This window comes from Strongylocentrotus purpuratus, unplaced genomic scaffold (genome assembly GCF_000002235.5).
Source record: "Strongylocentrotus purpuratus isolate Spur 01 unplaced genomic scaffold, Spur_5.0 spur5_scaffold_18, whole genome shotgun sequence".
Taxonomy (NCBI): Eukaryota; Metazoa; Echinodermata; class Echinoidea; order Camarodonta; family Strongylocentrotidae; genus Strongylocentrotus; species Strongylocentrotus purpuratus.
The window spans coordinates 1710753-1727750 of NW_022145603.1; the positions used below are offsets into that span (position 1 = coordinate 1710753).

Below are 16998 nucleotides of genomic sequence, written 5' to 3' on the forward strand. Positions count from 1 at the left end.
CCTTCACATGCGAATCCATTTCCTTGAAATCCTTCGTTACATGAGCAGACAAATGATCCATTAGTATTCACACACTGTGCGTCCATATCACAATTAGGGTCATCGTCACATTCATTCGCATCTAGATAAAGATAGATAATGCATTACAGTGAAAACCGTTACGTCTTTCAGATAGTGATGCCAAAGGTCGGTCCCCAGACATTAATCATTATATCTGATTGATTTGATAAACGGAGGTAAAAAACCCAATTACACACCTGTATATAAAGACCGCTCAATGGAGACAAGAAAAGCGGTCTTTATAGTGAGGTAGTCTTTAAACGAATAGTCATATATTAAGTGTTGCGTCACTAGTAATTTTAAAGTCTAACATACTTTACATACATAGACGGTAAGATGGATTCCAATAGATAGATTTGGTACCAAATTTGTAGTCGTGTACTAAATTTTGACCGAAATATTAAAACTTTCCCACAATTACCAAAAATTAAATTGCCCGTTGAATTATGTACAGACAGCACAAAATTCATGATTGAAATTCCCATTATTTCAGTTTCAGACATTACCATTTACTAGCCAAACTAACCTTTTAATTATAAGACAGTAATACACAGTTGGTTTAATAGCTTAAATTTGATACCAACATTGTAGACATATGTCAAGTTTTGACCAAAATTTACAAGGACTTTCAACATTGCACAAAATTCTCAATTTCACCACTAAAATTGTATGGGCAGCACCACTTCCTTCACCACCCCTGGTCTTCCAACTTAAAAATGCTGTAACACCAATTGTGAATATAACCTAATTAGCAAGCAAATGACATTGTAACTCAACTTAAAAAATGCTACCAAATTTGTTTGTATCAGCTAGTCTACAGTATATGGTATTGAAGACAATTTACTCTAGGATGAAACCAAAATGTGTACAGCACCACCTTTTTGTTGTCAAACTCATGACACATGTTTTTTTACATGTAAAGATTTGCCAAGGCATAGTAGAATATATAATGTCATTATTGTATTGCATAATCATTATATCTTTTGGGCAAAACAGAAGTTGTTATGGGCTGTAATTTTCAGGATCTTCGACGTAAGAGAGTTTTCTCTTCACCTTCACATTCTCCCTGTAGATTTTGTATGTAGCCGTCGGCACACCGACACTCAAACGATCCGTTTGTGTTGACACACAGAGCTGACATGGTACAGTTATCATCTTCAGAGGCACACTCGTCGATGTCTAGATAGAAATATCAAAGCATATGTCAATTTATTTTGTGAGCAAAATTTGTACGCAAAAAGTAGAATGACAAGATATTGCGAAAAAAGTCACTTCAGGCTTAAAGTTGCTCAAGCGTGGGTATATAGAGGGCAGCACACAGACGTGAGATACCTATGCCATCGTCCAAACTTTTTACGCAAGGGAGCGTATTATTGGCTCAGTGTTATGTAGTGATCGCCAACATGCCTACTTCACAAATGACTGAGAATATCGTCCGTGCCCGATTTATCTCGAATTTCGAACAACTGTTTAGCTTTGAAATATCAAATTTATTGATATGTGATTAATTGAATACATTTTAAAATGCACATTATTATAGTTCTGTAAACATGTTTATTTACAATATAATCTTGCAAGTTTTATTTGATATTTGATGGAAATTCATTAAGATTATTATTATCGAAATATGGTCAATGTCGTTGCTAGATCTTGCTTAGCAAGCATGCAACATACGCGTACATGATATTTCACTTTGTATGCACTGTACGTACACTGCAAATGTTCATGCAGACTTCATATGACTGCATTATGTACGATTATTATGGTATTACGTGCGGTACTCCCAAACTGCGCCAATGTAAACACAGAGTTTCCTTCAGGAGATTATGGCAGTTTCTGTGTGCTGCCCTCTATATACTCAAGCTTGAACATTTTTAAAAGAGGTTTTTGTAACCAGAGATTTCATTTGCACAGGCTCATTCGTAAACGGTCTGTAAAGTGCTAAACATTTTGTGCATATGGAAGCATACCGACTTTCACTGGTTGTAATCCTTATAACACACAGAAATATGGAGTACACGTAGGACCATTGTTGCATTATACCCACCTAGCTCGTCCTCCTGTGACCAAATAGACTATTTTTATAATGTTATGTAATCATTTCATTCACTTGTTCCGAATAATTGTATTTCAATTGTTACAACTCAAATTGAAAATATAAATATCATTTTGAGTCATATCACACAACTACCTCTCAATATCTAGCAAAGGTACGAGCCATGTAGTTGGCCTCTGCCAGGTCCCTCCCAGTGTATGTGTCAGCCAGCATGACACAGTCAGTAGATGGTCCATGGTCTGTCGGCCTCTGCCAGGTCCCTCCCAGTGTATGTGACAGCCAGCATGACACAGTCAGTAGATGGTCCATGGTCTGTCGGCCTCTGCCAGGTCCCTCCCAGTGTATGTGTCAGCCAGCATGACACTGACAGTAGATGGTCCATGGTCTGTTGGCCTCTGCCAGGTCCCTCCCAGTGTATGTGTCAGCCAGCATGACACAGTCAGTAGATGGTCTATGGTCTGTTGACCTCTGCCAGGTCCCTCCCTGTGTATGTGTCAGCCAGCATGACACAGTCAGTAGATGGTCCATGGTCTGTCGGCCTCTGCCAGTTCCCTCCCAATGTATGTGTCAGCCAGCATGACACAGACAGTAGACGGTCCATGGTCTGTTGGCCTCTGCCAGGTCCCTCCCAGTGTATGTGACAGCCAGCATGACACAGTCAGTAGATGGTCCACGGTCTGTTGGCCCCTGCCAGGTCCCTCCCAGTGTATGTGTCAGCCAGCATGACACAGTCAGTAGATGGTCCATGGTCTGTTGGCCTCTGCCAGGTCCCTCCCAGTGTATGTGCATGTCAGCCAGCATGAAACAGTCAGTAGATGGTCCATGGTCTGTTGGGGGGGGGGGGGTGTTTCTATTTACTGTACCGCTTCTTACTGACCCACCAGACACACTGTAACCTGACCACACAGGCATTTTCATGAGAATATTTGTCGTACAAAAGACTGTGGCGGCTTAGCAGGTCACATCTGAATGAGCACTATAGAGTTTAATATTATACCCGTGAAGATCTTCCTTACTTACCAAAGCATTCAATTCCATTTCCAACATATCCTGCATTACAGATGCACAGGTAGCTCCCAGGATTATTCTCACACGTCGCATCATCACTGCAATCATCGTCGTTAGTGGAGCACTCATTAGCATCCTCACAGAAGGTACCGTTGCCGACCCAGCCTCCATCACACACACATGAGAAACTACCAGGTGAATTATCACAAGTCGCCTGTGAGGCGCAGTCATTTAGAGATTCGTCCAGACATTCATTCATATCTTGAATATAGAAAAGAAATAAAAGGTGACAGCTAGGTCAGGGTAGTGGTGAGCACAATTTGTCTTTCATTTTTGCCCCAGAAAATTTGAAAATCGGTCTACCGATTTTTCGCTCAGTGGGGGGGGGGGGGGGTGTAATGAGCACTAAATTTCAACCCCTGTTCCTCTACATTTCCTCTTTCCTACCAATGCCAGATTATCCAACCACCCATCTTCTACTCTTCCTCTTTCCAACCAATGCCAGATTATCCAACCACCCGTCTGGTGGCATGCTCACCAATAGGGGCAACCTTGTGAAACAGTGCAAGGAATTAATGGCTTTGTGTGTGAATCGCGACCAAACAATACTGAGCGTGGTCAATACATATCCACCCGCGTTCTGCCCACGCAAATGTGGAAGTTTATCATGGGCGGTACTGTACCTGTACAAGTGGTTCCATCTCCTACGTAACCCTCATTACAAGTGCATATGAAAGAGCCTTCATTGTTTCCACACATTGCTTCCACATCGCAAGGGCTCTCCACCGTGCATTCATCAATATCTGGGAATAAAGACAATTTTAAGCTCAATTATCATCATTATCATCATCATCACAATTTAATTTTTTTACAAAATAGGGTGTTTGTTAGAGAGCATCTTATTGGCTGAGAAGCAATCACATGGCAATTTGTTATACGTGACCAAATATGCAATATACAGCCTCTTTTTGCATAATAAAATGTACGTCATACCGCATATATCTAAGTATGTGCATACCAATTGTTTGTACTGCTTTAGCCGCATAGATCTGACATGGAAAGCTTGATGGCTTGAACAAACCTCCAAGGTATGAGTTCTCAAATACCCTTATACTTTTATGCACCACACATTGAATGCATATTGTTCTATATAAAATATATATATTATAAGCCAGAATTTCCCAAGTGCAATTCTATTTCAACGTCAGCATGCATAACATCACTCAGGAATTTGTCTTTTCATACATTGTGTTATACTGAACTCTGGAGCATTCAATATTTGTATAACGTAGTGCAGCTACATGTACTACCATGTACTAGCTTTTCTGCCTTTTGGTGAACGTGAACCTAATCATTGGTGTGCTTTTAAAAATCGTTATTGTTCTTATCATTATTATTATTATTACGTTTATTATTATGATTGTTATGATTATTATTATAACCAAAATTATCATAACCATTGTAATGATTATTATCATGATTCTTATCATTACTCTTACTTTTTCACTATTCATATCATCATCATCATTATAGTCGACATTACTGACCTTCACAATTGACGTTATCATTTGTAATTGGAGAAAATCCGACTTCGCAATAGCACTGATAGGAACCGATGGTATTATTACAAAGACTGTTGTTTTGGCAACCGTGTGTACCCAATATGCATTCGTTGATATCTGAAAATAAATAAATATTTCAATTTCCGATACAACTCATATTAACCCGACATGTGACTGTAACCTCTTTCAGATGTGAAGCTGTGAAACGCGGCATTTTTCAGGTTTGTTCGTTTTAGCATTTATTTATTCATCTTAGGTGAACACTTACTTTGAAACTTTTGTAGAAATTTTGATCTTCAAAATCAGGACTAAATGAATACATGTCATAATAATTAAAGAAATTAAATTGTTCATATCCTTACAACGTTTTGCAATTTGTCAAGATGTATATATTTGTTGATAATGGGACATATTAAACATTTTCAACAAATATTCAACAATGGCCCTAGTACAATCAGTCCAAATTTCATTCTTGAGTTACGAAAAAAACAGAAAAAACATCAAATTTACAAGGAATATATATAAATAAGTTATTACTGTACTTGTACTGTCACAAAATATACTGTGGTGATTCATTGCGTTGAAATTATGCTTTATATGAAGGGTCAGTCTAATGTATAGCATATCCTATAAGTTAAACAAGTTTCAGTGAATTGCATTATGAAACAGTGAACATAAATTGACATAAACATAATAATATTCACATTTGTAAAACGCTTACTAAAATGTTTTTATAAGCACTTTACATTGTAATTATTTTACCATAGTCATTGGATTCTCTGGATTATTATTGTTATTATTATTATCATTATCATCATTATTTTTATCAGTATAATGTATTATTGATACTATTATTATCATTATCATTATTATTATTATCAGGTGGGCTGTATATCATAAAGACCACCTTACTATTATTATCATTATAATCAAAATATACTTACCATTACACCTTCTTTGATCCATATCAAGTGTAAAGCCATCATTACATGTGCAATCATATCCATTAAGTCTGTTATCACAGTTCTGATCACATTCATTAAGTGTGTCATTTGCACACTCATCAACATCTAGACAAAAATCAGCATAAAACAATGTCATCTAAAAGCACACAATAAACTGTCCGTTCCATGAAAATTTGGGGGCTAAAATCGATACTGAAAGATGAAGTTGAGTTCTGGCCATGCAGTTACAAGTACATTATGGAAGAAACTGTTTAGAAACAAAGGTGAACAGTCAATAAAGTAATATATAATAAATATTGCATGCAGTGATGTTTTAGAATCATCAAAACAACAAGAAATGTACTGGCAAATTGCTGAAAACTACACACAGAAAGGAGTTGGGTTATGAATTAAAAAACGACAAATGTACATGTCGCACTATGATAATCAGTACAGTTTGATATAGTATCATGATGTAGTAGAAAATCATAGATAACTTTAAGAGAATACTAAAATCTGAATGTGTTGTTTTGTTTTATTTTGAGCACCTTTAGGTTATTTTTGTTATCTTTTTATTTTCAGAGGCTTGAGCACCATCTGGGTGAAAATGTTGCTCACTAGAAATGACTACATTTCAACTGTTGTAATTATTATTATTATTATTATTGATGATATTATTATTATTCTCATCATTATCATTATTATCAATATTATTATTATCTTAATTTGTATCATGATAATTATTTTAAAAATTATTGTTACTTCTATGGTAAACAAAGGCATACCAAAGCAAGTTAATCCATCTCCTGTAAGAGACGGTGGGCATGGTCCACACATCGGCATAACTGAAGGTGGCGGCAAGTCAGAGCAGAAAACACCTTCATAACAAGGGGAACGTTGACAAGAGTCGAAGTCTACACCACAGTGATCACCTGACCAGCCAACATCGCATGTACATGTGACAACCTGTAACACAGTCATTAAATTCAATCCATTGATGTTTCGTTAATATAAAAATAAATATTTGAACTATGCATGGTTTGGCAAGCACAGTCAAGATACCCTCCCTTTTCACCTAAGATCCTAACTGATAACAATTTGAATGACCAAATGCCCATTTTTTTACATTTTCATGTGACTCATTTATTGTTAATTGTTTTTGCTCACTCATGCATGACTGGTATAATTACAAATGTATATCATTTTAAAGAGGTTTAATTTTATGTTTATTATGTTTATTTTAATTTATGAAAGCTAGGTTAATATTAAATACTTATTTTAGAATCATAACTATAATGATAATAGTGTCCAATTTCTTGTTTTTACTGAGTGTAATATCATATTTACTATTTAAAATGGATAACAAACATAAACATAACCAGTACATATCAAAGCCATGAAAAAAAGTAGATGATCTTTACCTTATGATAACAAATTATAAAACAAGCAATGAATGGGTAATTACATGTAGTTAAGAAACGTTTTGTACAAATCAAACAAAAGCAAGAATAACAACATTAAAATATCATGTATGAATAGAAGTGCTAAGAACATTCTGACAGTACTTCTAGCTATTTTCCTGTTACGATTTGTACAACACCATAATCTGTATTTTGGAAAAACACAGTCACAAAGGAATCTGGAAATAAACTCGAGGTAAATTCAATTGCTTTTGTGCCACCTTTTGATAAATGTGCAAACCATTACAATGGATGGTTACATAATTTGAACATGATTTCTAAAAAGAGCAGTAAGGTGATTATTTGTGAGTCTCTGTGACTGTGTTATGCATGGAGATATGGAATTCTTCAGTAATTTATTTTTGTGAAATGAAAGTGTTGCTGTAAAAATAGGGCAAAGTGATTATGCAAATTACTTGCTTGAGAAAACATTGACAAAGTTGTTTAGGTCATACAGAAGAAACATCGGTATTGGTACACCAATAAAAATCACAAGCTGCGTTAAAAAGAAAATATGTATAGACCTATTTGTGTGATTTTTAAGATTATTTCAAAATGCTAAAAAATACATTCATATTTTCAAGATCTAAGTTTGCTGCTACTAACAGTGAACGATTGTTTATATGCTTTTGTTAATATTTGTCCAGTAATTCCATATTTCTACTCACGGTAAAGCCATTGTTGTTGAGATCCTGATTTGCTGCTAAGTTGTCAAAGTTGCATACTCCATCATTGGAACACTGACACACTCTGACCTTGTAAGTTAGTAATGTACTCGCTCCAAAATCATCGGTTGCTACGATCTCAATCATAGAAACATCTAAGCTTGGAGGAGTCCATGTGAACAATCCAGTATCTGCAACAGTCAAAGAATATAATAAAAATAATAACAATAATAATAATAAAAACATGTAATAACAACAATGTATGACACACAATGTGAATCTATCCTCCGGCAGTGGCAGCGATTTTTGTGTCATCCTTATGTTCGAAGGAGACACAAAGATCCCCTCTCCCCTCCCTGCATGAAACAAAAGGATGATGTAGAGATTGCCACTAGTATAGTACTCAGTGTTATTATAGTGGCCTAGACTATTGTCAAGGCCGGCTAGGAGCAGCATCACCAAATAATATATGTGGTAGATTAAGGGATAATGCATCTCTTTAGAAAATTTGAAAGATATCTGTCCAGAAATGTGGCAGTTAGAGCGCATAAAAGGCATACCGGTATGACTTTTGGCCCTATAAAGGACTGAACAATGAGAGCAGCATTACCCAAAGTGTAGATGTATAGATTATATCAAGACCAAATAACCAATGTTTATCTCTTTTTTGGAAAAAATAATATTTCAATATTTTATACCTAATCATGGAAATGAGGGATTTGGGGGCTGACATTCAAAGACAAAAGGTCATGTGACTTTGTAACGGTAGGTCCAATTTTTGAACATGTGTCTTTAAAGATATGCAAGACTCTAACGGAAAAAGTCATGAAGTAGCACCATAAAATATTGAAGCATTACATAGTAATCGCAAATGTAGAGGGGCAATTTAAGGGTTAAGGATTCTGGAGGAAAAAACATCAGATGACCTTTTTGTATGATGAAAAAGAGAATACGTGCATTATCAGATCATGGGTAAAATCCCATTGGCAGTCTGTGGACAAAAAGGCAACCAATAAACGGTTTTGAAAAATTTAGCATTATGGTAATTTACGCAAATAAGGTCATACAATATACAGTTTTACAATAAATCATTAATTCTTCATATATTATTTACATTAATTTTCATTACATACATTGAATATTCTTTAGACCATTTAGAATAATAGTACAACAAAAAAATTTGGATAGGCCAGGTTGTTCCTTATGTTATCTATTGCTTCACTAATTTATTATGTATATCATTGTTTTTTTAACTTATGTATTTTAATGTTTAAGTGGTGGTCATCCTCAGGGGTTCCAGAACAATCAGAATATTCGCGGAGGGGGGGGGGGGGGGGGGTTCCATTGGCCCCCTCCCTGGCCTGATAAGGGTTAATGTGCTCACAAATTACCCAAGATTCTAGCTTCTTTAGGCTCCCAATATTTGGTGCTCACAACATTCAAGGAATTCCTTCCTACCAATTTGAAGACTTTGACAAATTGTTTTAATGAAATCATTCTTTTTCATGATCGTCAAAGCTTTACAGCTTATATCTGATTTTTTATTGCCATCAGAGCATACTGGATTAAAAGATGAATATTAAACGTCACTAAAAATAGACAATAAACTGCAACATACTTTGGTCTATGGTTGCGCCAGACTGAGCACCCTGCAATGAATACTGGACAACATCTTCGTCATTTGGATCTGAAGCTGTTATTTGTAAGGTAACTGTTTGGTCAACAATTACACGCAGTATACCGCTCTCTGACAGTGCATCTGTCGAACTGGTCTCAATGACAGATGTGATGTTTGGTGGGAAGTTATCTATAAATTAAATGAAAAACAAAATAATAACAACATTAATAATATTAATAATAATCAAAATAATATTAATGATAATAATAAAAGTAAAATAAATATTGATGAAAATAATGATAATAATAAGAAGAATATCATTTCATTTCTAAAGTGTGTTTTGATCTGATAAAAAGCGCATATATATAAACATATTTATACTGTACTAGTGTATTTTGCATGACGTTTCGTTAACGGTAGGAGGGGGTGCTTAAAAATTTGTTCTTTCTAAGTATTGGTATTAATTTTATTATAGATGAAGAAAATTACTACGAGCTGTAACTTACTTAAATCCGATAGCTGTATTTCAAAAGCATTATTAGAAGACAATGTATCTAAACCAACTGATGGATCAACTGCTAGGGAATCAAAGAGGCATGCTTCACTATCCCCACAAAACGCTTTAGCTTGTGCTGCCAAATCCGGGTCTGCCGCAATCAGCTCTGAGAGGAAGGGAGGGACGTAGTCAGGATCATTATAGTAACTCCAATCCCGATCGCCGTAATCGAAGAGGGATTCACTCGGTGAGATCATCCCTTCAGAGAAAAGAAATAAATAAAAGATAAACGGTTAATGTGACACCTGTATATAAAGACAGCTCAAGGGAGGCAAGAAATGTGGTCTTTATAGGCAGGTGGTCTTTAGAGACAGATTGCTTTAGAGCACGATCCAATAGGAAGTAATTTTCAATACACCAGTTTACGGTTGTGTGCGCCATTTTAAACAAAGCCAATGACCTAGAGGTCATGTATTTATGCGTAAATTAAGATTGCGCCCATGCAAATTATGATGATATGCCTACGTGCTGCATTGTGCGCGCACATCATCATTTGCATGGGCGCAATCTTAATTTACGCATAAATACCACTGGTCAAAGGTTATTGGCCCTGTTTCAGGGCCAATGACCCGAGGTCAACTGTCTGCGCATGCGCACTGATACAACTGTAAACTGGTGTATTTAAACTAAATGTCATTTGAACAGCTAAACGCTAACTAGAAAAGCTGGAGACAGAAAGTTATTGAGAACCTGCTTTTTAAAGGACGATTTCATTGTCGCACCAACGGTCTCCAAGCTATGATGGAACATAGATGGATAGATACACTCTAGCTCTTAACTCACATATTATGCATCAACGCTCTTGAAACACGTCGGCCTCAGCCATCATAATACGTGAATTAACTATTGCTTTGTCGGTGTCACAGATATGTTTGATTAATACAAACGGACCAGGTATTTTTAGTCAATAATTACTCCACCAATAAACATGTACTAGGGTGATCAATTTATAATAATAATAATAATATTCTGGGTTTATGTATACCATTTCATACATCAATAATGTCTCTCAGCGCTTCACAGATACATTTTTACCCCGTTCATTCGATTAAGGCTTTGCCTGCTCACAATGTACATTCTCCACACCATGTGGAGCATTCCAGCCAGGTGCCACTCAACACCGCCCACAATGTTGAGCAAACTACAATGACTTTTGCATTTCTATGTTTACAGCATGAATCAAGCATTTGATGTATTCAAAACTAGATGGAATTCGACTGCGCGCAGTCAAAAATGATGCCTCCTTCATAGAGCAATTTTACAAACCGAAACGGAAGAAATTTTTCAAATTCAAGTTCAATTGTAATCCATTAACATTTTCTCAGAATATCGTGATTACAAGCAATTTCTCATATACATATATGACCCTTTGATCTTTGACCTCATGACCCTAAAATCTACTCAGTTCATTGGCTCTGCAAGATGTCCTGAGTTAAATAGTAATCCATCTGTCAGTTCTAATGAGAATGTTTTCACAAGCTATTTTTGCATACATAATGAGCCCATGACCTTTAATCTTATGAACCAAGAATCTACTCAGTTCATTGGCTCTGCAAGATTCATAAATGATCTAAGTTTGGCAGGAATCCATCAATCTGTTCTAATGATAATACGATCACAAGCTATTTTTGCATACATAATGAGCCGCATGACCTTGACCTTTATCTCATGACCCCAAAATCTAATCAGTTCATCAGCTCTGCAAGTAACATACATGACCTAAGTTTGGCAGGAATCCATCAATCGGTTCTTGAGTTAACGCGATCATGAGCTGTTTTTGCATACATAATGTGCGCTGTGACCTATGACCTCGTGACCCCAAAATCTTATCAGTTCATCGGCTCTGCAAGTAACATACATGACCTAAGTTTGGCAGGAATCCATCAATCGGTTCTTCAGATAACGCGATCACAAGCTGTTTTTGCATACATAATGAGCCCTGTGACTTTTGACCTTTGACCTCGTGACCCCAAAATCTAATCAGTTCATCGGCTCTGCAAGATACATACATGACCAAAGTTTGGCAGGAATCCATTTATCGGTACTTCAGATAATGCGATCACGAGAACGGGACGTACGTAGAGACGTATGTAGAGACGTACGTAGAGACGTACGTACGGACGGACAACCCGAAAACATAATGCCTCCGGCTACTTCGTAACGGAGGCATAAACAATTACAAAATGCCACTATAGACTTTTTGCACATTTTGTAAAAGATCTTTAAAAATAAAGCATCAAACAGTAGTATCTGAATGAGTAACACAAATTCAAAGTACTCAAAGAAAATGTATTTCATTTGTTGTTGTTTTTTTCATTTGTGAGATTGAATATATATTGTGACTTATCTGTATCATTTAAAAGAGTAATAAATTGTTCACAAATTTAGTACACATCATATGGCGATATGTAAGACATGCTGAAACAAGTACAGGAATTTGGAAAAAATTGTTGGGTTTTGGAAGAATGTTGAAACAAGCAAAACCCCTTCACACAGTTAACATTAAAAATAAGTTACTCACAACTTTGTCCAAAATCAAAGATATCTCTCCCTGTCAGGTTTCTCTCAGCCGTATCCATGATGATGGTTCCGTCCCGGTATTGGAAATCATCATTCTTATCACCATTCATGAGGCCTAAACAAAAAGACAATAATTATAATAATACAATTAATGATGACAAAAGTAATAATATAATAATGATAGTACTATCATAAATAATAATAATAATAGTAATAATCATAATACAATTATTACTCAAAATAGAAATAATAATAATAATGATAATAGTAATGACAATAGTAATAATAATGATAGTTACAATAAATGTAGTATAGTATTAATGACTGCTTTGAGAGAAATAGTTGTTTTTATACGCTCAAGGGAAGGTTAGAATTGTGCTATTGCCCGAGGCGTGCCGAGGGGAATAGCCCAATTGTAACCTTCCCGAGAGCGTATAAAAACAACTATTTCTCGAATATTAAAGCAGTCATTAATATTTTTATATGCCAAAAAAAAACAAAAAAAACAACAAAAAAAAAATTGTCGAAGATGGGATTCGAACTCTTGCGTATCAAAGGCGATGTTACTAAAGTCAGCGCCTCAAACCGCTCGGCCAGCGCGCTATGTCACCATGTACAGTAGTTTTCTTTAATATATACATTAAAATGAATTGAAAACGGCTTCGCGTGGTCGATGCTTCGCCGCTGCTCCATTAAACGGGCCCTTCTTTTACTTTTGCAATGCACATTGGCACAAACTTAGATCAAGATCTATCGGCAGATGTTTTTTTTTTTGTTTTTGGAAGTTTATTTTCGTCTTCATGTCAACAATGCAAGATAAAATTGTCGGTAAGATCGATCGAGATTCAATTGTATTGAAATTACCGACCAATTCTTCACACACGTACGGTATCCTCGATCGCTCAGACCATTTTTTAACATGTAAACCTATGGGGTAACCATGGAGACTGACCTATTTTGAACTGTTTTTTTAACCATGGTTACCGGGAATTTTCGGGAACAGTTCATGAATGCAATTTCGACCAATCAGATTGCTGGATTACTTAAGTGAGGTATATAATAATTTATAATGTTACTTGTTAATCCTCATCATTTTTAATAATGTAATTTTTATTATTATTGTTATTATTATTATTATTACACTACTTACCGAATAGACCATTTCCAATCCCTCCAGTAGCGTATTCTCGAGGAACAAAACTATTTCCTAGTAATATCCCGGTTCTGAAAACCACACGAAGTCCGGAGCTAGGTATGTCTGGTAGTTTGAAGGTTACAATGATAGCAGTTTCACTTTCTGCCGCCTCATCATCACTGTGTAAGTTGAAAGTTGGGTCAGCGGAGTCATAGCCATCTGCATGAAGAAATACATTTATCTTGTGAAAGAATTTGTTATAGAGCAATTTCATCCACAAGTAAATAGTCTCTTGATATGACTTCTGATAATATTACTGGTATACGAAAGAACCGGCCTAAACGGTCAAAGTAAGAAATGTTCATTTGGGATGAAATAAATTGGATAAATGTCATACAGTGCATGTCATACGGGCCTCAGTGCATGTAATCGCCCTACATGTATATCATTATAAAACTTGAGAAAGGTTCCTCCCATCAAAACAGATATTGTTAGTGGCAACGATACATATATTACACTCTAAAACAAGTGTCCTGTATTTTTCAGTTATTTACATTGTATATCAAAGCATACTTACAAGTTCTTTGAGGTGAGGAAAAAAGAATAACAATTTGCATTTTCATTTTATAGTGGGTATGTACATTTATATACACTTGGATATACATGTATATTACCCTGAAAGGCCTGTTTACTAAGTCTATGCATGCTTTTTGAACAATATTGCTCTTGACAACTAAAAAGAGAAACATGCATAGATTGAAATACATTAGTAAACAGGCCTATCACAAGTACCAGCAGTACCTGCTTCAAGAGTTGATATATCGACTGACGTCTGGTTGACCGAGAGTAGCAGCTCTGTTCTATCATCATTTAAAGTAAATGATACCTATAAAGAAAAACCCAAATTCATGTAATCAATCATCTTCATTATCATTTATCATTCATTTATTTTGGGGGAATAAATTTCCTCGGGAGGGGGGGGGGGGGGGGGGGGGGGGGGGGGGGGGGGGGGGTGGGGAGGGGGGGGGAAAGGGTGGGGTTGTAATTTTCCTGGGGGGGGGGGGGAATTTTCGGGGAATTTTTGTCCTCTGGGGTGGTTGTTCTGAAGGGGTAATTTTCTGGAGGAGGGGGTATTTACTAGGGGGTAATTATCCTTGGGGGTTTACTGTCCCGTTCGTAACTGGCTGAGGGTGATTGTCCTGGGGTAATTGTCCTAGAACCTAACAATACCACAATCATTGTAAAGAACTTTGTAACTGCTTTTAAAAGTCTAACCTGAAGACAGTCCTTTTCTTAAAAGCATACACTAACTAAATGTGTAGAATTTTTACACAATTCGTCCTTGTTTTCACGAAGTGACGGTAGTGAGGAACATCATCACGCAAAGTGAATGCAATTTTTTTTACTACCGTCACTTCGTGAAAACAGCGACGAATTTGTAATTTTTAATTGATCCTTTGGCGGTTAGGAAAAGAAACTGGACAGATGGCGCATTTAAGGGACATTATTATTATTTTTATTATCATTATTATTATTTTTATTATTATGATTATCATTATAAGTATTATTATTAATAATCATTAATTTTATTATTATCATGTACAGTAAAGTGATTAAGAGGAACACTTCTTAAGAAAGAATTCTCACGTTTGTAATGCCTTGTGTCGCAGCGAAACCCGTAAAAACGGTCCCTGTGTTGACAGGTTCACCATTCCTGAATGCTACGCCGGTACGAGTCTGTAGAACAAATGGGTCATTATTGTTGTATTGCATCATAATGTACTCGCCAAATCCATTGAAGCTGTACATCCTCCCATCAAATGTTACAAAGTGTGGGTCACCAGATCCCTGAGCTAGAATGATAATAATGAAGAGAAATAAAATTGTAATAATATTAATAATAATATTAACATAAAGTAATAACGATATGAATAATAATAATAATAATAAAATAATAATATATGGTTATTAATGGTTATTAATAATAATGTAGTGTGTTCTTCTGCTACCACAATTATTGGATTCAAATACGTCAAAATCTGCAACAGTGCAAGATCAACGACAAATGGTGAAAGACCGTAACAGATCTTTGATTAATATAGGTATGTTGTGGAGTGTATAGACTAATTGCATTTTTGTTTTTTTATTTTATTCAATATATATATATATATAGGCCTATATATATATATATATAGGCCTAGACCTAGATTTATATAGACTAGGTCTAGATCTAGGCCTAGTCTATATATTTTTTTTCTGGCAATTTTCTGAATGGGATGACGAGCGCGCGCCTGCCTGCACCCATGCCCACCATCGGTATGCACTTGTATTGTGCAGTGGTTTGTCGTGAATTCTGTGAAAAAGTGTAGATTTATACTAATAATAATAGATCTAGATCTAGATCCGAAAAATACTCCTCAAAAAACAAGAAAATTTAGGTCTAGATCTAGGGCCTACACGAAACAGGTAAGAAACACAATTATTTTCAAATCATGATCTTTATTTGGACATTCAATGAATATTTACTTTATTTTTGGTATTTTGTTAGTAGAGTATCTCCACGCCGGGTTACGGGTCATATTTTGGATAGGTTTTCTGAACAAGCGCCGGATATACTCGCCATGATGATGAACATTAATTATCAAAACAGTGGGACAGACTAACATGACACTGTTATTAATGCGTGGGGCCGGGCTTACTCACAGATTTCACAGGAAAGTACATCAACACTCACAAAAAACTGCATGACGTGAGCGCATGGACCTTCTAGTCACCATCAAAGTGTAGCGTTCCGTACACAATTAGACCAAGATGAGGGATGCATCATTCCAGTAATTTAGATGGGTTTATTCAGGGTTATATAGGTCTAGTCTCGACCCTCTAATTTCTATCGAGTATTGTTGGGTAGCATATATTGGCACGAGCTTTAGTGGAGTCATGAATATTCATTAGTCCCTACGTCACATACGTGCGGCGTGCGTATATACACATGTACTAGTACACGAGTACGTTTGTAAGTATTAGTACATGTACGTTGCTCCGGAATGAAGAGAATCGCTATAAAGGACGAATTACTCCGTGAAGCCAAGTACGAACAGAGAATTGAAAGCAACTACACTCCCTAATCTAGCTAGTTTTGTAAAAACAAATAGGTATTTTTTTCATAATATTTTACTCTTTCGTGGCTTCATACTAAGGAACTTTCAAAAAGATGATTTGTAGAAAAAAGAAAACTGAAGAAAAGAAAACATGTGCACCCAGCAGTTCAATGCAGTTCCTACCTACCTAGGCCTACCTAAACCCACCTACAAAATATTACTTGCATGTTGCTTAAATAGTTGACAGCCACAATATTTAGTAAAATAATAGGCGTTTCATGTATTTTAATACTGGTAAGTTGCTCGATATGATTTG

The 16998-nt window shown here is 36.0% G+C and overlaps 1 protein-coding gene across 5 annotated transcripts in view; it reads right to left on the bottom strand.

Annotated features, from left to right (window-relative positions):
- The window catches only part of LOC105443780 (fibrillin-1), a 70300-nt gene that overhangs the window by 39272 nt on the left and 14030 nt on the right, over nt 1-16998 (bottom strand). For 3 of the 5 annotated variants that reach the window (XM_030989027.1, XM_030989028.1, XM_030989024.1), the window contains exons 3-16: nt 15232-15437; nt 14386-14470; nt 13600-13803; nt 12451-12564; nt 9880-10128; nt 9374-9562; nt 7759-7946; nt 6416-6596; nt 5631-5756; nt 4672-4803; nt 3808-3927; nt 3137-3385; nt 1114-1239; nt 2-121 (exon numbers count right to left, since the gene is read on the bottom strand). In XM_030989027.1, coding sequence (XP_030844887.1) covers nt 2-121; nt 1114-1239; nt 3137-3385; nt 3808-3927; nt 4672-4803; nt 5631-5756; nt 6416-6596; nt 7759-7946; nt 9374-9562; nt 9880-10128; nt 12451-12564; nt 13600-13803; nt 14386-14470; nt 15232-15437 — 2289 coding nt within the window. Of the gene's footprint in view, nt 1; nt 122-1113; nt 1240-3136; nt 3386-3807; nt 3928-4671; nt 4804-5630; nt 5757-6415; nt 6597-7758; nt 7947-9373; nt 9563-9879; nt 10129-12450; nt 12565-13599; nt 13804-14385; nt 14471-15231; nt 15438-16287; nt 16482-16998 lie in introns of those variants that run through there. The other 2 variants (XM_030989026.1, XM_030989025.1) reach the window with 2 other exon arrangements.